At 36.7% G+C, this 26,495-nt stretch overlaps 1 protein-coding gene across 1 annotated transcript in view; it reads left to right on the forward strand.

Moving 5' to 3' along the window:
- The first annotated feature begins 458 nt into the window (after nt 1–458).
- MED13 (mediator complex subunit 13) overlaps nt 459–26,495 on the forward strand; it is a 93,139-nt gene continuing 67,102 nt past the window's right edge. The window contains exons 1-3 of the mRNA XM_074261980.1: nt 459–1,449; nt 3,456–3,690; nt 12,259–12,427. Of these exons, the coding sequence (XP_074118081.1) occupies nt 1,384–1,449; nt 3,456–3,690; nt 12,259–12,427 (470 nt within the window). The 5' untranslated portion in view covers nt 459–1,383. The remainder of the gene's footprint in view (nt 1,450–3,455; nt 3,691–12,258; nt 12,428–26,495) is intronic.

The following is a 26,495-nucleotide window of genomic DNA, read 5'->3' on the forward strand; positions in this document are numbered from 1 at the left end:
TCTGTAAAATGGGTTTAATAATCATAATGGTGAGGAAAGCTATGGAATTCCTAGTTATTTTCTCAGTACATTCCGATTGCCTGCTCAGCGCAATACACAACCTACAGTACTTTGTATATGAAATGAGCTGTAAAGTTAACCTTCTTCAGCTACTGTTGCCATTTTCTCGCCTTTTCACTTCTGTAACTTCGCAGGAAGGTGTCAGGCCGGCTAGAAGCGCTCTTTCGGTCTCCGACCTAAGGGCACTTACTAGGTGGCGCTGTTTCAGGAGCCACCCGCTTCCCAGGCCGCCCCTAGCGGCGAGCTGCGGGGGCTCTCTGGCTTCCCGGCCCCTCAGTCCCTTGGTCCTTTCCTCTCTCTCTCTCCTCCTCCTCCTCCCCCCCTCCCCTGGAGCCTGAGCTCACGTGACCCCTCGGCGTCCAATGGGCAGGCGGAGAGGCCGAGCTGGTCCCTGCGGCCGCCATTAAAGCGAAGGGAAAACCCGTGAATTCGGATTAAAGGGGGAAAAACACCGCCCGCCGGGCCCACAAAATGGGGGAGACGACCGCGTCCGGGCGGTGAGGCCGCGGGGGGCGGTGGGGGGGGAGGAGCGGACGGGCAGGCCGGCCCGGCCCGGTCCGGGGGAGGGAGGGAGAGAAGCGAAACCACCAGCGAAGAATGGTCTCAGCCCGCGGACGCCGCCACCGCCACCGCCGCCGCCACCACCACCGCCGCTGCTGCTGAGGAGACTCCAGGCTTGAGGACGTCGCTGGAGCCGCTGCCGGGCCGGGGCCGGGGCTGGAGCCGCATCCGCCTGCCCTGCCTGCCCTGCCCCTTCCCTGCCTCCCCGCCCGCCCTTCCCTGCGCCCGAGTCTGGGTCCGGGTGCTGCGGCCTCTGTTTAGATTTTTAATTATTTATTTTGTAATTTATTATTAATTATTCATCTCTTCTCTCGTGCTGCGGGGGGCTGCGTGTGCGTGCCAGTGCGTGTGTGAGTGACTGAGTGTGAGAAAGAGCGAGCCCCCGTCGGCCTCGGCTGAGCCGGGGGGCGGCGGGTCCCGGGGGCCCGGCAGCGGAGGCAGCGGCGGCGGCAGGTCCCGTCCCCCTCGTCCCCGGGCGGGGCTCCTCTCTAGGCTCGGCCCGGCCTGACCCGGCCTGGCCCGGCCCGGCCTGACCCTCCGCCCCGGGGCCGCGGCCGGGACAGCCGCCGGGAGTAGATAGAGAAAGCGGGCGGCTGGCCGGCCCCGCGGCGGCCTCTTCCACCCCCCCCCCCTTACCCTGCTCCCTCGCCCGCCCGCCCGCTCGCCCGCCTCCCTCCCCGGCGTCTGTGTTTCTCTCTCTGGTCGGAGGCGGCGGTAATGGCGGATGGTGGGTTGTGGCGCCGGCGGCGGCTGTGAGGGACGATGAGTTCCTGCTTCGTGCCGAACGGGGCCAGCCTAGAGGATTGTCACTGTAACCTCTTCTGCCTGGTGAGTGGGGGAGCGGGCGGGCGGGCGAGCGAGCGAGCGAGTGACGGCCGGACGGAGGGGAGGGAGCGAGAGAGGGAGAGAGTGCGTGCCCCCGTCCCTAGGGGCCCCGGCCCCGGCTTAGGCCCCGGCGGCCTGGGTTAGGCCCCCTCCCCTCCCGCCGCTGGTGGCCCCGGGCGCCGCCGCCCCCTCCCCCCCGACCCTAGGCTCCAGCCCTCTCCTGACTTCTACTTGATTCTTATCCCCTTCCCTAAAATCCCCCTCCCCAAACCCTATTCCCCCCCTCCCCTGCCAGGCCCTGGACCGACCACCCCTTTCTCCTGTTCGGCTGCTGCTTTCTTTCGGTGCCCATCACACTTTTCTGTGACTGGCTTACTCTGCTCTCTTTCACTCTTTGCTCTCCCTCTTCTCTCCCCTCTCCTTTTAAATTTGCCATCGTTCTGGGAGCCCGACCCAGAACCCCAAACAAAACCGAACAATTGGAAACCAATTTTAACAGGAAGATTCCCCCCCTTTTTTTCTCTTAACTTGTTCACCTTTATAACTAGAAGAGAGCCTCCGAAACATCGAAGGGATTGCATTTCAGCTTTTTTTTCCTTTTTAATTATTACTTTGAAAACAAAGTTTTTTTTCTTTTATTTTTGACAATTTTTTAACCATCTTGCTCACTGGAACAATTGTGTTGTAAGTAGAGGGCACTAGTGGAGGAAGTGCTGTAGTGTTGCTTCTGAATGTTTCTATATTTGTGTATATTTTGGTATGCATTTTAAAATATTTTGAGCAGACTGCTCCTTGTTTTAATTGAAGTGAGATACTTGGGAAAACTAGGCAACTCAGGAGGAATGCATTGTGCCAGATTGACCAGGCCTGAAAACATCTCAACTGTTGCAAACTTTCTAGTTCTAAATCTGAAACTCTCAGCTTTTGTTTTTAAGTGACTAGTTTGACCTTTTTTGTTTGCCTGTGTGTAAGGGAAACATTAAAGTGATATCGCAGAAGGATAGTGAATTGAGGGGAGGAGAGCACAACTAGTTGGCAAATGTAAGCTGCCGGTCATGTATCAGCAGTTTCATTTTTGGCACTTTTCAGCTTTACACCTTGAAATCACACTGAAGACATGCTGAAATACCAGCTGAAATACCACTCCCCATCTTAAAAATTGAAATATGGAGAATTTTTTCTTACAAGTGGGCTGTGTTATAGTAATCTTTGTTGAGCACACAACTTTCTCTTGAAACTAGGTTTTATGTTCTGGTTTCTCTAACTTGAGTTAGTTTTTGTTTTTTATGGCGAGAGACTAGTACTGATTTGACAGTTCATAATAAATAATGGAAACTGCTTAAAACTCTTTGAAGCACTGGGAAGATGTGTAAAGAAATTTATTTTCATTAAATGTTACTAATTTGCAAATATGTAATTACAAGATACTTAAAAAAAAAACTTCTCAAAAGGTTTGAAGGAGTTAGTGCTATATTGGCTCTGAAGCAGGGGAGGACTGGGTTTAGATGCAGTTCTGATACATACTGCCTGTATAACCTTTGGCAAATTGCTTAATCTCCTTGGACCTCTGTTTCCTTATCTTTAAACTGAGGGGGGATTACCTGAGACAAACTTTAAGGTCTCTTCAAGTTCTAGACCTTCAATCCTATGACACTTCTCATCTTTGAGGTTTTTCCCCCTTTCATCTTTGGCTATATAGGCAAGCCAGTTAAAATTTGAAATATTCATTGAAGAAACATGTCAGTGACTTTTGCTTGCAAGGTACATTGAGGTTACAAATATAAATAAAACATGGCCCCTGTCCTTAAGTTGACAAAGATAGCAAAAATGAATTGTTCTCTGTTAAATGTTATGATGATGAAGTTTAACTTACTGTAGTCCTTTCTCATACTTTAAAGCTTTCTTTGGAAAAGCATGACAATCTCTTTAAGAAACTTTAAAGTATATACTTTTTTTGTTTAGCTTTTATATGAGTATAAGAAAATTTAATCATACTTTCTTTACTTTAGGCTGACTTGACAGGAATTAAATGGAAACGATATGTATGGCAAGGCCCAACTTCTGCCCCAATTCTCTTTCCGGTGACTGAAGAAGACCCCATTTTGAGCAGTTTTAGTCGATGTCTTAAGGCAGATGTACTTGGCGTTTGGAGGAGAGATCAGAGACCTGGAAGAAGAGAATTGTGGATATTTTGGTGGGGGGAGGACCCCAACTTTGCTGACCTTATTCACCATGACTTAGCAGGTAAGAATAGTTTTTTACATATTTGTAATGTAATAAAGCTTTATGAACCCTTTGAATTTCATTAAAGAGGCAGATTTTTATATATGACACTTAAAAAAAAAGGGTAAGTGATTATGGGTGAAGCCAGGCCCAGGATAAACTAAATTTTGATGTGATTTCAGTTCCTTGGGAATATCGATCCCACTGTGCTTACTTAGCTCCATTTGTTTTCTACATTGTAGATAATCTATTGCATATTGTAGAGTCTTGAAATGTCTTTCTCCTGGTTGCTAATTCCTGTAGGCTTCTGCATCCTCACTATTGGTTTATTTCCTACCCAGAGAATGCATATTAACAGTACTCTAAACAAAATTATTCAGAATGTAAATAGGGTATAAGACTTCATCGGATGTATTCTGAAGACCAATGTAAATGACTTGGATTTTACCTTTCACTGCTGTAGTGAAAAAAAATGATTGATTTGTAACTAGCATTTCAGGGTTCTAACTTTAATGATGCTTTTTCCTAGGTTTAAAATAATTGAGAGGCAACATGGTATGGATGGCCAATACGAAGAGGCAGTTTGGATAGAAATCAAGTCTTTCCTCCAACACATACTGTTGATATGGTCCTGGGCTAGTCATTTAACTTTTCATTGCTCAGGGTGATTCTGTATAATTATAAATAGCAAGAAATTGCTGATATGCATTGTAGGAGTTTCTTTACTAGGAGCAAAGAATTGTTAGGCTTATAGAAAGTAATATGTTTCTTCAGTTAAAAAAAAAAAAGCACTATTAATATTTGTATTTAATTTTTGTATGCGTTAGCTAATTTAAGTTTGTATCTTTTCCCTTAAACTCTAGGGGTAAATCTGTACTGTATCACCAGTAATTTCTTGTGTGTTAAAAAAAAAATTGATTACTTGTTATAAAATGGCAACTGTTGAAATAGATGTTTTAATGTCGGTATGGTGTTGTTGAGCAATCCTAAAATATTTAGGTAATGGATCAGCAGACCTCTTCATTTTAAATTTAGATATCTAAAGTTTATTATTGTAAATTTACTGCTATTTTAATTTATGAAGATAAACTTATCTTCAGATGAAATTTAATCTAGGTATGTTATTTTTATCTAAGACTATTGTTTATTGAACATCCCTATTTATTTATAGGTTATAGTTATCTTAGCCAAATAAGTAAGTTACTTTATTTTAGGAATTGAGCATGTAATTAGATTTTATTGAAGAAAAAGATGTCTTTACAATAGTTAAACTGATTTTCATGTGTAGCTTGAGGAATCTCCCATTACTTCATAATGACACCTTATTTCTAGATATGCAGGTATCAATTTTGAATGATCAATCTTTGAGCAAAACAGTTCACTACTCATTTGGATTAGAGAAACTGGTAACAGCCTAGTGTACATTATCTTGGAAGACAATCATTTTTTTTTCTATTTCTAGGAGTCTTGGATAAGGCACTTCACTTCTGAGCCCCCATAAAATAAGGATATTTGCCCTAATAGCCCATTAAGGTTTTTTGTAAATGAATTATACAAATAAAGTAGCATTATTGCTGTACTTAGAAACTTAAGGAGAATTCTGGTTATGTGAGATGTCCAAATTTAAAATAGTGGAAGTTTTTGTCGTAGTTAACTTTTTAAAAATCTGTGCTGGTAGTTTTGAAAAATTCACTGTTAAACTTATTTCCTGAGAGTAGTTGAGTTGATTCTACCCTTTATCATACCCTGTTCAGTGGATCTGGCAAGAAACCCTAAATATTCAATGTATATGTAAAAAATAGTGTTACTCTCTAAATCATTAAGCAAGAAGGTAGAAGTGATAACTAACTCCTTGGTAGTTTTCTGACTAAATCTGTATTTAGGTAGATTAATTTAATATTCATTCATTAGTCTCATGGGCATTTGTCACTAAAATTTGAGATGGAATGCTTTGATACAAGAACTTGCACTATTTTTAAGAAAACAAACTTTCATCTTAATAGACCATGGTTAGTCAGCTAGGCCAGCATTTCTTATACCCTTCCTAGTATGAGGTACTTCTAGTAATCCCTCAGAATACAAAGGCAAAAAATAGTCCCTGAGTTTAGTGTCAGGAATTACCAGAACAGAAGTTAGTTTTACTTTACACAATCTAGTACAGTTCTAGCATAGAAATCTTCATATGAAGTACATGTTCAATACATGGATTTGTTTAATGAATTTAATGTAAAATGGAATTAATAGTTGAAAGTTACATGCCTTAAAATTAAGCATGCTACTCTTGGGTATGCATTACAGTTCCTCTGTGAATATTTTTCTTTGGGTGTCAAATTACTTGTTTTTCTCTCTCTCCTTTTTTAAAAGGATTGTTGTGTTTCTTTAATTTCTAATGTAGTAACCATGTACCCATATGATAGCATTTTGGGGGAAAGATCGGTTCTTTAATGTAGTGAGCTTTTAGTATAAATTAAATGAGGATTTAAGATTTTTTAAAACCAATTTTCTTGAGCTCTATTGTTTTCTATTCTTTTTTTTGGCAGTTTAGGATGTCCTTTTGAATTAATATTGACCCCATCTCATTTAAAATTAAAGCAAGATTTTTTAGTACTAGATTTTAGACTAGATAGATCAGTGAATTCCACTGGTATGAGCAGTGTATCCTAACAGGTACACATAGCCAGTTGAAGTCGGGGTAGAACTGGAATGAACGTCTTCAGATTCCTAGGCTTATGATATTTGTCTGCTTCAATAAAATAAGGCTGTACTTAAAATTTTTTTTCCAATACACTACTTTTAAAGTATCAAAACAAGAAATTTTCAGAAATAGCAAATAATTTTTAATTTATCGAAGTGGAAATGATTATTCTGAATAATCTGAAGTACAATTAGAGAGGGAGTATGTGTGTGTGTGTGTGTGTGTGTGTGTGTGTGTGTGTGTGTGTACACACTCATTTATTCTTGGAAAACTTGCGTTTCAATTAGTGCAGTCTATTGATTTTATCAAGTGTTTTGGCTTATATGTACCTATTTACGTATAACAAGTTTAAAATGTTTCTTAAATCAGACCCAAATAGAAAAGAAATTAATTCTTTTTTGGTAGAAGTCTCCCCTTCCCCCTCCCCATGGCTTTCCCCCTCCCCTCCCCCCCAGCAATCTGCCTCCCTTTTGGAGTAATTAGTCCCTCCTGTCTATAGCTCAGCTCTCTCTCTCTTCTCTCTCTCTCCTCTCTCTCCTCTCTCTCTCTCTCTCTCTCTCTCTCTCTCTTCTCTCTCTCTCTCTCTCTCTCTCTCTCTCTCTCTCTCTCTCTCTCTCTCTCTCTCTCTCTCTCTCTCTCTCTCTCTCTCTCTCATCTCTCTCTCATCTCTCTCTCATCTCTCTCTCTCTCTCTCTCTCACATCTCTCTCTCATCTCTCTCTCTCATCTCTCTCTCTCCTCTCTCTCTCTCATCTCTCTCTCTCTCTCATCTCTCATCTCTCTCTCTCATCTCTCATATCTCTCATCTCTTCCCATCTGTGTCACTCCATTGCTTTCTTTTAAGCTCCCCTGAGAAGAGAGCAGCTGGACAGTGGGGGTGGCATCAGCTGCAGGAGGCAATCCAGAGCTCAAGTGGAGGTGTAGCACTGAGGAAAGGAGAACGGAAGGATCCAGATGGTGGCTGCAAAGCTCCATTATTTTAACCTGGGCCTACTCTGTATGGACAGTATAAGGTGTTTTGGTTTGTTTGGCTGTTTTTGGTAGAGCATCTAACCATACTGTCACTCAGATATAACCGTGCTCTTCTATTTTTTTCATTGATTTGGAAGGAACCTTGCATTCTCTTTTGCAAAAAAGGATAATTATTTTACTTTTTTTTTTTTTTAACTTAGTTTGGCAAAGTAATAATGTCAACTTTCCATTATTTAAATTTCAGTTTGACTTTGACTGTTGATATGGAACATATTCACTTCCAACTAGATTATAGTCCTTCCTTAATTTTATTGCAAACTTCATTTAATTATTCTGACAATAGTTCACTTTTATATGGTACTTTAACAATAAAGAGTGTTCTATTCATGATAAAGCTAAGAACTCAAATATTCTCATTTTTTTTAGTGGCTAGCTGATTACTCTCAAAACAAAAGAAGAATAAATCCAAATCAGTAGTCAGTGAAGTTGAGTATATTAACTTTTTAATTGGTAAAATATTCAGTATATTATGAATCATTCTTAAGGCCTTGTCAGTTTGCAGATCCATTATTACTGCAAACATACTTTTTGAATTGGTAGATAGTTTTTGTGTATTTCTATGTCCCAAACACTTTACATTATGGCCAACATAATGAGGTTCTCTGGAGTGCTAAGGTAGTCTTAGAATGGCAGATGAGTTTGTTAATTGAACTTCTGTACTAGTTGGTACTTTTCCAAGCCCAACTTGTCAAATTCTAGGTTTGCATAATAGTAAAAATTATTTCCTTCACTTCAACTTTGTGAGGTAGGTAATAGTATTAACTCTTCTTAAAGGTTAGGAACTGAGGCTCGGTGAGATTATTTGTTAGTGGCAGAGATTCAAGTTTGTATTTTCACGATATGTTGTTCTTTAGAATTCTAGTTTATCTATCAGGTATTGTAAATACTTGAAAATACAGAAATTACCTTTTCTCCTAGAGAACACATACATGGATTTAAAGGTTTTAAAAAGATGTGAAGCTGTTGGATGAAATGTCTTTTTAGAAGCAAGTCTTGAAAAGGAAGTTATGAGCGGTACAAATCAAATAGAATTATAAAATTGTAAACTCTTAAGTTTAATAGCAGTTTGCTAAAAGGAAACCATGACTATAAGAAAATTGGATGAAGTAATATTATCTGGCTTGCAGTCTTTTTCTTTTTTCAGTCTGTATATTTAGCAGATCTTATGTAAAACAAACTCTTTTCTTACTATTGAATTAGAGTACGCGCTGACCTTAGTTTTGTAATATGAAATTTTCAGATTTCAGTAACATGTTACTTTAAAACCAAAAAAAGATGGTATGAGGAACTGCTTTATAGATAGGAATATAGTGTGTCTATGTGGAGATACTGATGCTGGGGCTACAACTGAATCTAATGTATATAGAGGTACTTTGTTTTGTTCTGTGTGTCATTTTTACAAAACAGTAATGATTTTTGTAACATTATTCCTTAAAGACTATTAAAATTTATTTGGTGCATTAATTTTTTCTTTTCAAAGTTACAACATGCATTTAAGTCATTGTGTTTTTTAAAATAGTTTTTAGTGATACATTTTTCTCAAAAGTATTTTATTCTAAAATACATGTAAAGATAATTTTCAACATTCATCTTTGTAAGACTTTGTCTTCCAAATTTTTCTTCCTTCTCTCCTTCCCAAGACAGCAAGCAATCTAATATCAGTTAATTATTTCCATATTTTTCATGTGCAAAAAAAATCAGACAAAGGGGGGAAAAAACATGAGAAAGAAACAAAACTCTGAAAATACTATGCTTCCATCCACATTAAATCTCTATAGTATTCTATGTTGATGGCATTTTCTATAGATACATTTAATTGTCACAACAAGCACTTCCCAACAAAGATACAAACTGACTTAGAAAATATATCCACTCTCAGTTTAATTTATTGATTTTTTTTTTTTTTTTAAACAGACGGGAAGAATGTATCCTTTAACTTTGCCAGTGTAGAACTAATATTGCCTATTCCAGACATCAATGAATGCATTTAAGAATTATGTTCATTATTTCCTAGGGAAAATGAATTACAGTACTTAAGACAATGCCACGCTGTAGTTAGTGTTTGCTTAGTCATTACTGTGTAGTTGTAGAAATACTTCAGAGACTTGTTGGCCCTCGATTATCCTAACTGATGTTTTATGCAAAATTCCCATTAATGTTAATGAGAACTATGGACACTTTGGGGCTTAGGGAGAGCCCCCACTGAAAGCATAAACTTCACCTAAGGGGGAGGAGGAAGTTAAATTTAAAAAACAAACCAATAATATGGTTGTTTCGGATAAATAATTTGCATGTAAGATACAGACTTTGTAAAAGCCTTGGATTCAAATTTTTAATTTATTTTGTTTGTTTTATTATGTCAATAACTTAGTTACATTTTGAGTTCAACTTATTTTTCTGATTTGTAATTGCATAGAATAAGGTTTCTTAAGTGGATATATTTCATGGGGTTTCTGAACTTGGAGCTATTAAAATAGTTTGACATCTGTTTGAATATAGTTGATTTCCTTTGTAATTTGATGTGTTATGTGCATTTAAATATATCTAAGAATGGGTCCATATAGGCTTCATTAGAATGTCAAAGGGATTCCTGAAGCAAAAAATTAAAAACCTTGGCATTGAATGGTTTAACAATCTTATATATTGTGAAGTTTAGAATTTTTAATCTTTATTCATATATGTATATATAAAAAATAATCTTAATTTTAAAAAAATTATAGCTACTTTATAGAGATAGTAAGTATTTGTAGACAAATAATTAATATAACTAAATTAGTAATGTAGTAACATGTGTCTCGGAAGCTAAGGATTTTTGAGATAAAGAGAAAGTGTGTTAAAAATAGTTTACAATAAGATTAGGAATCTGTGAGGTGGTTGGCTCAACATTAGCTTATGAGCAAGAAAGAATTTATAAAATTAAGTAGTATTATAGATAATTGACATGGAAATCTGTTAATGTTCTTAAAATGTTCCTGCGGGGACAATTGACTAGGCCTCCAAGAATGTTGGATTCACTCAGCTACACCCAAATATGCCTGTAATTTAAATCATTAATTCATTTAGTAAATTGACATGTGCTTTTCTTTATATTGCCTAACCTAATGTTTTTAATTATGAATGGCTATCAATGAGTTTATTTTTAAAATAAAATGAAACTTAAAAGCAATATGGTTTTGGATGGAAAGGTATCTATCCATGTAATTAGTATGAGAGGAAATGTTCCATTTTATGATAAATTTAGGTTTAAAATACAACTGCTTAAAGAAATGAGGCTCTTGATTTTGACAATAAAGATTTTCAAAATGGCTTTATTTTTCCATTTGATTTCAAATTCAGATTTTAGAGTGACCAGAAGTAGAAAGCTTTTGGAAACACTGACAAGTTGATTTGAAAGACTTCACTGTAATTTAAGGGACATTTTAAAGAACAACATAAAATCAACTGTTTAACCTTTGTAATGGTTCAGAGTTTATAGTGCAGTTAAAGTCCACTATCATTAAGCTTTCTAGTTAATGTTTGTTTTGTTGTATTACCCATGTGTAATGGGTAATATTGTGTAAGCGCTGAATAGCAAGTGTAAACTCTGATAGCTGCACCCCTTAATATATACATAGCCAACTTTATTTAAAAACCTATTGGTTTTTCTCTTGTAATTAAAAAGTTACCACTTGTATATATCTGTGTATGTACAAAGGTTTTGCACATTTTAAAGATGTTGGCTATATGCATGTTACAATCAAAAAAGGTTATTTATACTTAAAATAATTCAAAAGATGCAAATAAAAGTCCTTGAAGTAGTATTAAGAGTAATCCTGATAATTTGAAGCAAGATTTGAGTAATGGAAATAGAAAATGAGAATACTTGTGCTGGATTATTCCCAGAATAGTGTATTTTCAACAAATGGAATACCCTTAGCTCTCAGAATAGTTAATACTGTACTTTAAAATAAAATTAGGATGCATTAGTGAAGATAGATATAAGAATCTATAAATGAGTACTTTTACAAAATTAGCTTTCTAAAGTTAAGCTTTCTCAAAAATAACTTTAGAGTTTAACAATATTCCTTGGGACTTAGGGATATGGACTAGATTTATGATTTTATTGGTTTAAGTAATTCCTGGTCAAAGGAAATTCTTTCCACTAATGCAGTTTAATACCTTATCTGAAACTCTTAGGGTTAGAAAAATTACCTAAAACATTTAAAGTTTAAGCAACTTGCTCAGGGCCAGTAGTTCCAAAAGTAGGATTTGAATTCAAATATTCTTCTTAGATTGATGCCAACTTTCTATCTGTCATACTTTTTTTTTTTTTTTTTTTTTATTCCTAGGGAAAAAAAAATTAGTTGAAATGAGAACTAATTTATTTGAAGATGTTGCTAGTTATGTAGTAGATAAGGATTTTCATGATCCTCCTTTTCCTACAAAAAAGTAATTGTTTACTGACTGTTTATTTGAAGTTGGAGGTTGAATGGGTTATAAGGAAAACAAGTTGAATAAGAAAAATTAGGCCAGTAACTTTATAAATACACTTTTTAAAAGTGTACTCTCATAGCTTTGTCTTTGGAACTTAAACCATAAATTAATGTAATTAAGATACTTAAGGTAACTTTAATGAACCAATCATTTAATAAAGCCACGATTTAAGTTTTATTCCTTCTTAATATTTGCAATCTTATCTGTTAAAAATGTCAGTTTATGTATGGAAAAATATAAATGACTGTGGTTTTGAATATCTTGTGGAAATAAAGCTCATGAATATAGAAGTTGGAATGTAACTTTTAGGTTTTTATGAATAAACCTGTTGTGACTTTTTTTTTTAAGTGTTTATTTATTTTCTTTTTCTTTTCTTTATTGGCCTTATAGAAGAAGAAGATGGAGTATGGGAGAATGGACTTTCCTATGAATGCCGTACTTTGCTTTTCAAAGCAGTTCACAATCTGTTGGAGAGGTGTTTAATGAACCGTAACTTTGTACGAATTGGCAAGTGGTTTGTGAAACCCTATGAAAAAGATGAAAAACCTATAAATAAAAGGTAAGACATCTTACTTTAACTTTCATTTGTTACTTGAATTTGTCTTTCTTTGTGGGAACAGTTGTAAAGAAGATTTGGAATATGACACTGAAATTTAGATATGTGTTCCAGTTTTCCTATTTTAATTACCCTAATTAAATTAATTAATTTAATTAATAACAAAAGTAATGTAGGTGTTCCAAAAGAATGACATAAATTTGTTTTGTATAGTAGAAATGAAAAGTAAAAGAAGTATGTAAGGAGATTATATCTACAAATGTGAAAATCTTTGATGGTTAATAATTTAAAGTTGGAAAAAAATTAGTGTTTGCTCTAAAGCAGTGGTCCTTAAACTTTTTAAATAGGGGGCCAATTCGCTGTCCCTCAGCCTGTTGGAGGGCCAGACTAGTAAAAACAAAAACTCACACTCTGTCTCTGCCCCTCAGCCCATTTGCCATAACCCGGCGGGCCACATCTGGCCCAAAGGCCATAATTTGAGAATCCCTGCTCTAAAGGAGCTTTTACGTTCTAATGGATGATATGACATACACATAAGTATGTTATATAGCCTCTACTATGACGAGGACAAAAAGTACAAAATTTGCTACTCTGTTAGAGATCCAAAAATGTTTTAAGAAATGAAGGACAGAAAAATAATTTTCAACTTGGAAGAGCGTAGTATTTTGTCTGAAAAGGTTTTGTGAAAAACAGATTTAGAGATTATTTAAATGTAAGACCCTCTTCTTTTTTTTTTTTTTTCCCCCATGAGGAAAGGGAGGACCAGTTAGATTAAGTGATAAACTTGAGTTAGGAGATGAAACACAAGTCCTCCAACTTTCTGCTGTACTCTAGTAGTACCTGAATTTCCTTGTGAATGAGTAAAATAATTTTTGTAGACAGTCTTGTAAGAAGTACATCCCATCTATAGGCAATTGTGAACTGGTAGGTGGTACGGTGCATAGAATATTGGGTCTTGATGTCAAGAAGACTCCTTCCTCTGTTTAAACCTGGTCTCAGACATTTAATTGCATTGTAACCCTGGGCATGTTACTTAACCCAATTTGCCTCAATTTCTTCATCTGTAAAATGAGCTGGAGGAGGAAATGGCAAGCCACTCTAGTATCTTTGCCAAGAAAACCTCAAATGGGATTATGAAGAGTAGGACATAACCACCACCAACAAAAACATGGGCGATGTCCAGGGTAAATGCATAGAAGTGAGAGAGCAGAAAATTTGATCAGAGGGAAAAGATAAGTATTCTGATTTTCTTGGGATTTGTAAAGAGTAATATGAAATAATGGTAGGTTGAAGGACCTAAAATGCACTCAGAACACTGAGGTCAGTGTTAGAGGGTAGTTATGGGTGTGGAAGTACATTCCCTACTTTCAAAAAGCTTAGTGATGTGGAAAGGTTATGATTTACTATACAACTATAATAGAAGTATTAAGTCCTTTGGGAAGTTAAAATTGAAATGTCATGAGATGTTTGCAACATGAAGAGACTATCTGAAATTTTATGGAAGTGGTGCCATTTGATTTGGACCTTGAAAAAAAATTGAAAGAAGGAAGCAGTATGTGACTTGAATCTTGAATAAGTAAGAATTCACCAAGCAAGTAAGGAGGAACATTCCAGTCATCAACATTCAGTGTGTGAATTAGAACTATAGGAGGTGACTTGAAAAGAGTCATATAAGACTAAAGGCTTTGATTGCTACATAAAATTTTTAACTTGACTCAAAATCTCAATATTGGAAGGGATCTTGGAAGTCTAGTACAACTGCTCAGATATCTCCTTTATGGCATACCAGACAAGTAATCTGGTTCTTGCTAGAAGACTTTCAATAGGCCATGAGGGAAGGAGGGAAACAACTCTGAACTCTTATTCTGCTTTTGTATAATTTTGAGACATAATTGGTTTTGGGAAAGTCACCTGTCAGTTCTCTGGTTAGCTCTTTAAAACTTTTACATTGCAGGGAAGTACTAAACTGTAATAGTAGGAGTTTTTCTTAACCCAGAATTTCATAGGACTAATCCCTATACCTTATATCTTTAATTGTTGAAAAGATTTTTATTACATTGAACTGGAATCTGTTCTTTTTTTCAGCTTTTGATGATTTTCCCCAAATAGAACAAGTCTAAACCTTCTGTATGGTAGCTTTGTGATCTTAAGTCTCTTCCCCATTCTGATTCTCTTCCCCTAGATGCTCTTTAGCAGAATCATGTTAAAGTTTGTCAGGAACTTTTTAGGTCTTAGTTTTTGACATTCATTGTGTTAATTATTTTTCCTAGCTTTGAATCATCTGAAAATTTGATAAGTATATCAAATTATACCTTAATAACATCAGTAAAAAGGTAGGGAAAAACCAACAAGAAAAGGATTTTTTCTTAGGAATAGTGTATTGGAGGCCCTCTTTCAAGCTGACATTGATCCTTGAATGACCCCTTTTTTAGACCTTGACCATTCAGGCTCCAAAACTTGTATTAATTTTTTTTTTTTTCTCCTTTTTCTGAGTCTGGGGTTAAGGTTAAGTGACTTGCCCAGGGTCACACAGTTAGGAAGTGTTAAGTGTCTGAGACTAGATTTGAACTCTGGTTCTCCTGAAATTCAGGGCTGGTGCTCTATCCACTGCGCCACCTAGCTGCCCCTCTTGTATTAACTTTTGTTGACAAGGGATAGTACATGAGATTCCAGCAATAGGGAGCCATTAAAAATGGTTGGGGAGGGCATGGCCAGATATTTTTATAAGGAAGATTATTCTGGCAACTAATGAAAAATGTATTAGAGGGCAAAAAGGACAGGAAAGATCAATTAGGAGGTTTTGGAGATATTCTAGGCAGATGTAGTGAAGCCTATATTATATTGAAGGCATTAGGATTAGAAAACCATTTCCTATTGGATTAAGTGAAGTCAGACATCTTCATTAGGAAAATTATTTTGGTACTTTATAAAAGGCATCTTATAAAATGGAGAGATGAAAGATATACCAGTTTGGATCATTACAGTAGTCTGGACAAGAGATGGGGAGTACTGGAATCAGTTTGGTAGTTTTGCACATGGAGAGGAAGGGATAGAAAAATTTTGGGAGGTTAAGTAAACAGAACTTAAAGTTTATGGATGTATGTGTGGTGAAGAAAGAAAAGTCACCAGTTGAAGAGAAATGGCAAATTTAGGAGTTGGGTGGCTTTTGGGTTTTATCTTTGGTGGGAAGAGAGGAACAGGGAGATGTTCAGTTATTTAAGCAGATTTATTGTTGAGGTGGAACTTGGAGGGAGAGAGAAAAGTAGACAGCTGTAAATGTGATATAGGAGCTCTGGGTATAGAGATGAACTATAAGGAGATTACATATGAAACTGAATTTTTATTACATATAACTTCAAAAATGTTTGTCTCTCTAAGTATGCACATATAAATGTATATATAAATAAGTAAAACAAATTCAACAGATGAGTTTCAAAGTTGTCTTGCCCATGGTTCTCTTCTGTTCTTTGCATTTTTAAAAATTACTTAAAAGACTCCCCAATTCTCCTATTCCTTTTTGGTTTTACTATCATTTCTCTCTCTCTCCTCTCAAAATTTCATTTCATTTCATTTTTTTCCCTTGAGGCAGTTGGGGTTAAATGACTTGCCCAAGATCACACAGCTAGGAAGTATTAAATGTCTGAGACCAGATTTGAACTTGGATCCTCCTGAATTCAGGCTGTCTCTATCCATTGCACCACCTAGCTGCCCCTCCTCTAAATTTTAAAAACAAAAAGCAAAAACTTTCCTTTGTAATTGTTAAGCCAAAGAAATGAATATTGTCTGTGTCTGGAAATATCTTTCATTTTGCATCTTCATCATACCTTTATTAAGAAGTGGGTCATTCTTTCATCATGAATCCTTTGGAGTTGTGGTTGGGCATTGCATTAATAATAGTTATTAAATATTTTGAAGTTGGATTTCTTTATGGCATTGTAGTCACTGTATAAGCTGTTTTCCTAATTAAATGAGGACTAATTCATTTAACTGAGATAACTAATTCTAAATCAACTATATAAAAGTCTTCTCAGGTTTCTCAATCCATTCCTTCTTTTGTCATTTCTATCATATTCATATGCTGTAATTTGTTTAGTCATTCCTCAGGTAATGGAGTATCTTTTTAGTTTCCAGTTCTATATGACTGTTGATAGCTTGGATTTCTTTATTTGATTTGATCTGATTATTTGATAATTATTTGTTCATATCCTTACTTTAAGTTGTTTGTTCAGGAATGACTAACTCTAACACATTTAATTACATAGATATCTTAGATAGAAAACTTTTTTCAGAGTAGCTTATTGCAAAGATTTCCCTGAGTTAACTTTCCTTTTTAATTGCATTGATTTTGTCTGTATAGAAATTTTATGTAATCCAAGTTGTCCATTTTATCTTTTGTTGATCCTCTCAGTTCATCCTTTGGTCTAGAAGTCTTTTCCATATCCATAGTTGGAAAGTTATTTCTTTCCCTGCTCCTATAATATATGATGCTTTTGCTTTCAGCAATTATGTGTTTATTGGATTCCTCACAGGGCATAATTGAAATAGAAGGGTAGGACATGAAACCAGACTGCTTGAGGTTGATGATGGTGAAGTAGAGGCAGCAGGTGTAGATAGTTGGGAGTATTATTAATAACCCATTGAGCAATATCCATATGCTTAATAAGCATTATAGGGAAAATAGTTGAACCTTATCTTTCTGAATAGGAGCAAGACTAATTTAATTTATACTGTCCATAGTTGTGTTCTAGAGGATATTATCCATCCTAGTATGTCCAAATTAATGTGTTGTTTTTTTTAAAAAGCTTTTTTTACTCTCTAAAATTCTTTAGCCTTTATAATTAAGTAAATTTGATATGGTAGTTTATATTGGTGGATACACAAAAGAATTTAAGATGGAAATCTCTTTGGCATAGCACAGAAAAAGGGCACAGGAAGATTTATTGATGTGTTTTAATTATGCTGTATATTTAACTATGTTAGTGTAGTCCATACTGTATACCTATTTTATACTTCAGCCCATTTTGAGGCAGAAGCATAATATTCCCTTTTCTAATTTAGGCAAAGATTAATTATTAAAATTGGTTAGGAAGCTTGTGAGAAACTTAACTGACCCAGGAAAAATTATACCCAAAATTGAAATTTAAACATTGTGAGAAGAAAAAAAAAGTTATGTTATACTTTTTGGTTTCTCCTTATATTTTTCAAAATACATGCAAAGATAGTTTTCAGCATTCACACTTGCAAAACCTTGTGTTCCATATTTTTTCCCTTTCTCCCTCCTTTATCATTCTGCACACAAAAAAAATCAGATCAAAAAGGGGAAAAAATGAGAAAGAAAAAATTAAGTAAGCAAACACAAATAAAAAATACTATGTTGTGATCCACATTCATTCCCCACAGTCCTCTTTCTGGATGCAGATGATTCTCTCCTTCACAAGTTTATTGGAATTGGCCTGAAATCACCTCCTTGTTAGAAAAGAGCAAAGTCCATCACAGTTGATCATCACAAAATCTTGTTGTATACAGTGTTTTCTTGGTTCTACTCACTTCACTTAGCATCAGTTCATGTAAGTCTCTCCAGGCCTTTCTGAAATCAGCATACTGATGGTTTTTTATAGAACAGTAATATTCCATTACATTCAAATACCATACAACCATTAAACATTACATTAAACAAATACAACCATTCCCCAACTGATGGCTTCCCCTTTTTCTTGATGTTATGTTGTGTCTGACTCTTTGTGACACCATTTCGAGTGGTTTGTTGTTTCTTCAGTTTATTTTACAGATGAGGAATTGGATGCAAACAGGGTTAAGTGACTTGTCCATGGTCACAAAGCTAATAATTGTCTGAAATTGGATTTGAACTCAGGTCTTCCTTACTCCAGGCTTGATGCTCTATCCATTGGACCACTTAGCTGCCCTGATCTTCTACTAATAACTATTGTGTGACTTAAGTATGCATAGTGAGCAAGGGAAAAGAGTTCAAATTTCTGTGATAAATATTTAATTGATATATTCTTTAGAAATTTGACTTCAGAATATTTAACTTTTACTACAGCTTATTAGATGAAGTGGTAGAATACTATCTAAAATTACTTTCAGAAGTTGATTAAAAATAAAACAAATGTTAGGTAGCATGATAGAGTGCTTGACGTGTAAATTAGTAAGACTTGTGTTGATATCTAATCTGAGACACTAGCTTTGGGACTCCAGGTGAACCACCTGTTTATTTTTCTACTTGTCTGTTTTTCTTTAAAATGGAGATACAAATAGGAGCTATGTCCAAGGATTATTGTGAGAATAAAATGTGATATAAATATAAATAAAGGAGAAGATCTAAGAAACATCTGACACTGAAAGATCATGAATAATAAGAAGACTGTTAAAGAACTTTAAAAACCAGCAGGAATCATTGGACTTCCTCACACAAGATGAGACTAATGGACAATGGACTTATGGACATTTATAAATTTTCAATTTATGATTATTTGATTATGATTATGTTATATACTTCTAGCATGTGTTATGTTACTATGTTACTATGTGCTTATGTAATTTATGTAATTATCTGTAATACTTCCCATATTGATGGATTTATGTTTCAAGGTCATGACTGTCCTATGTTCTAAATCAAAAGAAAGGGGGAGATGTTAGGATTACTAAGTGAGAACTGAGGTTGTCTGGATAGTTACAAGGTGAGAACTCAGGTTGACTTGGTAGAAGGAGCAAGCCCATTGGCTGGGGTGGTTCTTCCCAGAAGCCCTTGCATTATCCTACGCCCATTCTCTGGGAGAATAAAAGAGAGAGCACTGTGCCTGAAGAGCAGATCGGCCTGGAGAAGGATAAGAGCTGGAGGAGATTCAGAGCCAGGATTCAAGAAGGAAGACTCTGAATTGCATCGGGCTTGGCGGGGCTCTCTGCAGGAAGGGAAGTCACTTCTTTGGACAAGAGTTAACGGCAGCTGCCTGGAGACAACGGTTCGTTACAGGAAGAAGAATCTGTCTGAGAGATTTGAGTAGACAAAGCAGATCTCTTCCCAGAGAGCGATCCAGCAGCTTCTAGAGACGACAGCTCATTACAATTGGCGTCCACACGTGGGGCAAGGACTTTTGCTTATCCTGACAAGAGGAGCTAGTCCAGACCTTCGCAATTTGGCTCCTGAACAGGGACAGACACAGTCCTGATTCCAGTGGAAAAGCTTCCAATCTAGATCTCAGTCTCTCTGACCCAGAACCGTGAGTAACGAGGAAACTTTGTTAAAGATTAAGTGAGCGTGCTAATAGATAAATAAGGAACTTAACTTGTTAAGGGCTAAACCAGGAATCTCTTATAGCTGAAATGGGGCAGATGTTAGCTATATTCAATCCCTGGACCTCAGCCGACTCAACCTCAGCCCCAGACGCAACCTCAGCTCCATTCAGGAGTGGTACTATAGAGAGTATAATCAAGATAATTGAGGAGCAGAGTTTACTTGTAACCTGGGTACAGATTGCTAAACTCTTGGCTGCATTAAGACGCACATCCCCTTGGTTCTTAGAGGAAGAAAAGATAGATGTAGATAAATGGAAGCTAGTGGGATATGAAATGAAAGAATTTCAAGCAAAAAATGGGCCTCGTTCAATTTCTGCAGAAGTATTTTATATCTACAACATAGTTCAATTAGCCTTAAACTATCAAGCAAGTTGTAGGAGAAGGAAAAGTTCTAAAAATGAACAGAGGAGGAAGTGTGAGGAAAAAAGGAAAGATCAAGATCTTTCCCTAGAGCAAGAGGATTTAAATGAGGAATTATGGTATGATTCTCTTGAAGAAGCTTCAACCCTGCCTAGAGAACAGATTATTGACAGGCCCACATCAACCCCACCTTCAGAGATGGAGGAAGAAAGAGGGGAAGAGGCAGAAACACAAACAGAATTGCCTGTGAAGAAGCCTAAGCCTATGACAAGATTAGAAAAAGCATTGGTTAAAGCTAAGAGAGAAGGACAGGATATAAGTGATTTTATACATGCATATCCTGTGATTGAAAATATTGATTCTGTAGGTCATAAAATGAGAAGATATGCACCTTTAGATTTGAATAAAATTAAGGGTTTGAAAAAAGGTTGTACCCTTTATGGGGCTACATCAGCTTATGTCAAAATGTTACTAGATGGTTTGTCTTATGAAGTCCTAACCCCGAATGATTGGAAATCCATAGCAAGGACATGTCTGGAACCTGGAGAAAATTTATTATGGCTTGCGGAATTTCATGAATTATGTAAAATTCAAGTCAGATGCAATTTGGAAATAGGAGTTAACACACAATTCACTTTTGAACACTTAGCTGGTGAAGGTCAGTATGGAGAGAATTCGGAACAGATTAATTATACCATGACAATATATGAACAAATTGCTAAGGCTGCAATAAAAGCTTGGGGTGTCCTTCCTGGACAGAAAGATCGTGGAGAGGCTTTCACTAAAATACAGCAAGGTCCCAATGAACCTTTTGCAGATTTTGTGGGACGTTTGCAAACTGCTGTCAAAAGAACTATTGGAGAAAATTCAGCTACAGAAATAATGACCAGACATCTGGCTAAGGAAAATGCCAATGAGATTTGCAAAAGAATTATATGGGGATTAGACAAAGATGCTCCTTTAGAGGAGATCATAAGACGTTGTGCTACAGTGGGAACAAATGCTTTTTACACCCGGACAATGATGAATGTGGAAAGACAGGGTCCCTCCTGGCAAGGGCCTTCTAGAGAAACTCGGCGATGTTTTCAATGTGGAAAAATTGGACATCTAAGAGCTCAGTGTAGGTATGGAGATACAGTGAGAAGACAGGGTGAAAGAAGACCTAAAACCCCATGTCCAAAATGCAACAGAGGACTCCATTGGGCATCAGAGTGTAGAATAATTCAGGGAAATGGGATGAGGGGCCCAGGACCAGGGCCCCAGGCAAAAAAGACTTGGAGCATGATAGCAGCTGATGTTACACCCAAAGAACCTTTAGAAGGTCAAGACTCTGATGTGATCAACCAGCAGAAAAGCAATCACATAGCAGAAAGGGATTACCTGATAAGTCAGTCAAAAGGCAATCAGATTGCAAAAATGGATTACACTTGGGGAGAATACAGGCCTTTTAAACCAACAGGGCTGTGCCCAGTGCAAACAACTCCAATGTAATTGTCAGATGATGAGAAGAGATTTAGAAAGTGGTAAATAGAAGGAAATTAGATAGGTTAACTGCCTGGGAGAGAGGGTTTGCTTGTATTTCTTCAGCAGGAGAAGGAATCAGATGGGTGCCAACGAGTCATATTCGCCTTGTCCACCAGAGAGAGACAGAAAAAGAGAAAGACCTCAAAATAAAGGAGAAGATCTAAGAAACATCTGACACTGAAAGATCATGAATAATAAGAAGACTGTTAAAGAACTTTAAAAACCAGCAGGAATCATTGGACTTCCTCACACAAGATGAGACTAATGGACAATGGACTTATGGACATTTATAAATTTTCAATTTATGATTATTTGATTATGATTATGTTATATACTTCTAGCATGTGTTATGTTACTATGTTACTATGTGCTTATGTAATTTATGTAATTATCTGTAATACTTCCCATATTGATGGATTTATGTTTCAAGGTCATGACTGTCCTATGTTCTAAATCAAAAGAAAGGGGGAGATGTTAGGATTACTAAGTGAGAACTGAGGTTGTCTGGATAGTTACAAGGTGAGAACTCAGGTTGACTTGGTAGAAGGAGCAAGCCCATTGGCTGGGGTGGTTCTTCCCAGAAGCCCTTGCATTATCCTACGCCCATTCTCTGGGAGAATAAAAGAGAGAGCACTGTGCCTGAAGAGCAGATCGGCCTGGAGAAGGATAAGAGCTGGAGGAGATTCAGAGCCAGGATTCAAGAAGGAAGACTCTGAATTGCATCGGGCTTGGCGGGGCTCTCTGCAGGAAGGGAAGTCACTTCTTTGGACAAGAGTTAACGGCAGCTGCCTGGAGACAACGGTTCGTTACAGGAAGAAGAATCTGTCTGAGAGATTTGAGTAGACAAAGCAGATCTCTTCCCAGAGAGCGATCCAGCAGCTTCTAGAGACGACAGCTCATTACAGTAAAGTGCTTCACAAACTTCAAAACACTATATAAATGCTAGTTTTTATATTTATTACTTTGTCTACTTTGGAATCGGCCAAAACAAGATGAGATAGGTACTTTAGCCATCCATTTTAGAAAATGCCTTGCATATAGTAGGTAATAAATGCTTCAGTTGATTTTCCTGGGATCTTTGGTAATTTTTATCCTCACCCCCAACTATTTTCCTTATTGCTCACTTTTTATTCCCTCCTCTCTGATTAAGATTTCCTTAGCAGTTGGTTCTCAAAGTACCTCAATTTCTTCCTACACTGGACAATTCATGGATTACTAGCGTAAGCCAATTTTTGGGTGATCAGTCCTGGCTTAAACTAGATCTGTCCTCTTCCCTCAGACTCGAAGCATGCTACAGTCTTCCACATGCAAAGTGTCTTCTCTGATCTGTCTCATTTCCTCTTTTCCTTAATTCTTTGGTCAGACAGTCAGGTCAGAGCCTGCTTGCCTAGATTGAGTTTGGTGTTTCCAGGTTGCAACAGACTTTTTTTTAAAAAATAGTTTTTATTTACCAGATATTTGCATGGGTAATTTTACAACGTTGACAATTGCCAAACCTTTTGTTCCAATTTTTCCCCTCCTTCCCCTCCCCCCAGATGGCAGGTTGACCAATACATGTTAAATATGTTAGAGTATAAATTAAATACAATATATGTATACATGACCAAACAATTGTTTTGCTGAACAAAAAGAATCGGACTTTGAAATAGTGTACATTTAGCCTGTGAAGGAAATCCAAAATGCAGGCGGACAAAATTAGAGGGATTAGAAATTCTATGTAATGAATCATAGTCATCTCCCAGAGTTCTTTCGTTGGATGTAGCCGGTTCGGTTCATTACTGCTCTATTGGAACTGATTTGGTTCATCTCATTGTTGGAGAGGGCCACTTCCATCAGAATTGATCATCATACAGTATTGTTGCAACAGGCTTTTCTCTAGAAGGACTTTGGCCACTCTAGTTGTTGAGGTCCAAGGAAACTTCCATAGTCTGAAGTCAGGAGCTCTATAAAAGAGAGAAGAGGAGACTGGGGTGTGGGGATGAGTTTTGATGTTTGATATAGACCTGTGTTCTGTCTGATTCTGCTGGTACAAATGTTGGGGGCGAGAAGTTGAGTGCTTAATGAGCTCAAGATCATTGAATATCAGTTTCTGGATTTGGGATTGGGTTCCCCTCCCAACTTTTTTTGTATCCTAGGTCATGGAAACAACTGAAGTTGCTTAATCTTTCGTACATAATTTCTATTTTGGAGTTTTGAGAGGTTATAGGGATTGAAGAAAATGCCTAGTTCACTATCTTATTGTTCACATGACCTCTGTTGAATTGATTTAATAAAGAAATACAGATTATGTTCATTTTACTTGTAGGAATATAGGACTTCCTGCTTTGCATGGAAAAAATATTTTGTCAAATTTGATATGGAATAGAGAAAGAAACATTAGTAGAGGAGGTATTCTTAAGCTATTTTATCTAACTGTTGAGTTGCTTCAAATGTTATTTTTTGGATATGGTTCCCATAAAGTAGGGTGGGAAAACTTTTTTCATTCAAGGGCTATTTGGATATTTATAACATCATTGGAGGGCCATGCAAGATTATCAACTTACAGAACTCAAGCAATAGGAGATTGTTGCATCTAGCTTTCAGCTTATCGTTGCCTGTGGTTGCCTTAACAAATGATTTCACAAACCTTATACAGCCCATGGGTTGAACATTTTCCACCCCTGCCATAGAGAATTATTACAAATGCTTGTTCAGTATTCCAACTGAAAGGATTTACATAACACTTCAACTGAGGAAAGAGTAAAAACTAGATGAGCCAGAGACTGAAGGTAGTGAAGACTGTAGATGCTCACAGAAGAGTGGACCCAAAGATTCTTAACAGATTGACCCATTCAGCAGAGAGGTTGTATGAAAAGCCTAAGGGCTAAGTCATCTCCCAAACTCAGTCTAGCAACAACTATTCACTAACAGAAGTGACCAAATGACCTGCTTAGCCCTGCTGACCAACAGTCAGTCACATGACTTGCTTGATTCAGCCTAACAACGATTGATAGCTGACGGAAGCCATACCATCTGAGCAACAGAGCAACCAATATATCAGCAAAACCCTATCCTATCAAGAACTTTGGGTAGAGTCTCTGCAGAAAAAGGAGACATTGAGGCTATGCTATTCAAGTCATGAGTTGCCTTGTTCATTTACGTCCGTGTGGAACTTATTACAGCAAAATAATTGTCTGTACTACATGTTAAGCTTATATATTTATAAATTCATAATACACACATTGGTACTTGAAGTTTGCATCTTTATCAGCTGTTTAAATTCCCTAATTGGCATAAAAATTATCTTCTCATAGAATTTATTTCATTTTGCCCTTCAATAAGAGAGGAAGAATTATAATTTGAAAAAAAATATAAAAATACTTTGAATATAAAAATTTAAATGAAATGAAGATAAAAATATAATCTGTTGTTAAATCGGTTTTGGAATTTGTTTTCTTCAGTAAAAACCTTTTTATCTTTGACCTCAACTTGAAGAAGCTATAGGTTGTTGACCCATGAAGGATGAGGTGAATCCCTGCCAGGTATAAAACAATAAATACCAGGTCAGAAACATAGTTGAATACAATCTCTAAAGTCTGACCCAGGGACTCGGTGCCTTTTTAAGGTGACAAACCATTCAGTATGTAATGAATTATGAGATTTCAGCATTGTGGGCAAAAAAAGAATGGGAACTTCCCCCTCCCAATTGCCTCCTCCCCACATTTTATTTTCTAAAGGAGGAAGAGTGTCTTTATGAGATTTTTTTCCTCCTGCAAAATGGAACCTTATGATTATGGGCATAAAACCACTAATTGTCAGAAGAAAAAAAAAAACCCAAACTCCTGAAAGCCTGCTATGGAAATACCTGCAGGCAGAAATTGCATTCCACTGAACTAACTTGGGTTTTGACAAGTATAAGGATGACAATTAACTTTTCTGTCATCCCTTCTCTCACAAGTCAGATATCCATTTATGAATCTGAATGTCCTTTAAACAGTAGTATGGAGAGGTCAGAACTCCAGCAAGGTCCCAGATTCCCTAGAAAAGACCTGTTTTTATTAGCAAAGGACTGTTAAGATTAGGCTTTTAGTTTCTGTAGTTTCCAGCTTCTTTCTTACTTCCCATGTTTATCTGTTTCTGTTCTAGATTGTATCTACTTATATCTTCCCTTAGTATCTGTATTTAAAGATAGACTATGTATTAATTCTGTATTCAATAATTGTCTTTTGATGAACAAAAACTTCTGTGGCTGATACCTGGAATTCTGGACTTGGTGTCGGGAATGTTTGACTTCATATTTAGCCTCTCTCACTTAATAACTTTGTGACTAAAGAACAGTTACTAAGTCACTCTGAAAGAATAGGTTATAAACTGGTTTATATTCTGCATTGGTAGAATAAGTCCCAACAATGTCAGAATCGCTGATCCTTTTTATATTGACTCAAAATAGCACATAATATTTAAATATAATTCCTAGTTGTATGTGCTAAATTCTTTAGGATTAACATATTCTTAATTCCATGGTCACATTTTCATGAGCTAATTTAATTGTTAAAAATTCTTTTTGAAATTACTCATGCATATATACTGTGGGAAAAAATTCTAAATAAAAAATAATAACTTTTGATTTAAAAAATTCTTTTTGAGGAGAACTGTGTTCTTGACTATCCTTTGACTGAACAAAGTTCACTCTTTAGTAAATATAAATGAATTGAAACAAGTATTTAATTTCCCTAAAAACTTTAGTTTGCTCATTAATTTAAAAAAAGAAAAAGAAACTAAGCTGGTTGCTTAGTTAAAAGTATTTAAAATGAGAATTTTGAAAAATATAGAACACAGGCAAATTGTAAAACATGGAAAACTAAAAATAGATTGCTCCTTATCAAAATCATTT

This window comes from Sminthopsis crassicaudata, chromosome 4 (genome assembly GCF_048593235.1).
Source record: "Sminthopsis crassicaudata isolate SCR6 chromosome 4, ASM4859323v1, whole genome shotgun sequence".
NCBI lineage: Eukaryota > Metazoa > Chordata > Mammalia > Dasyuromorphia > Dasyuridae > Sminthopsis > Sminthopsis crassicaudata.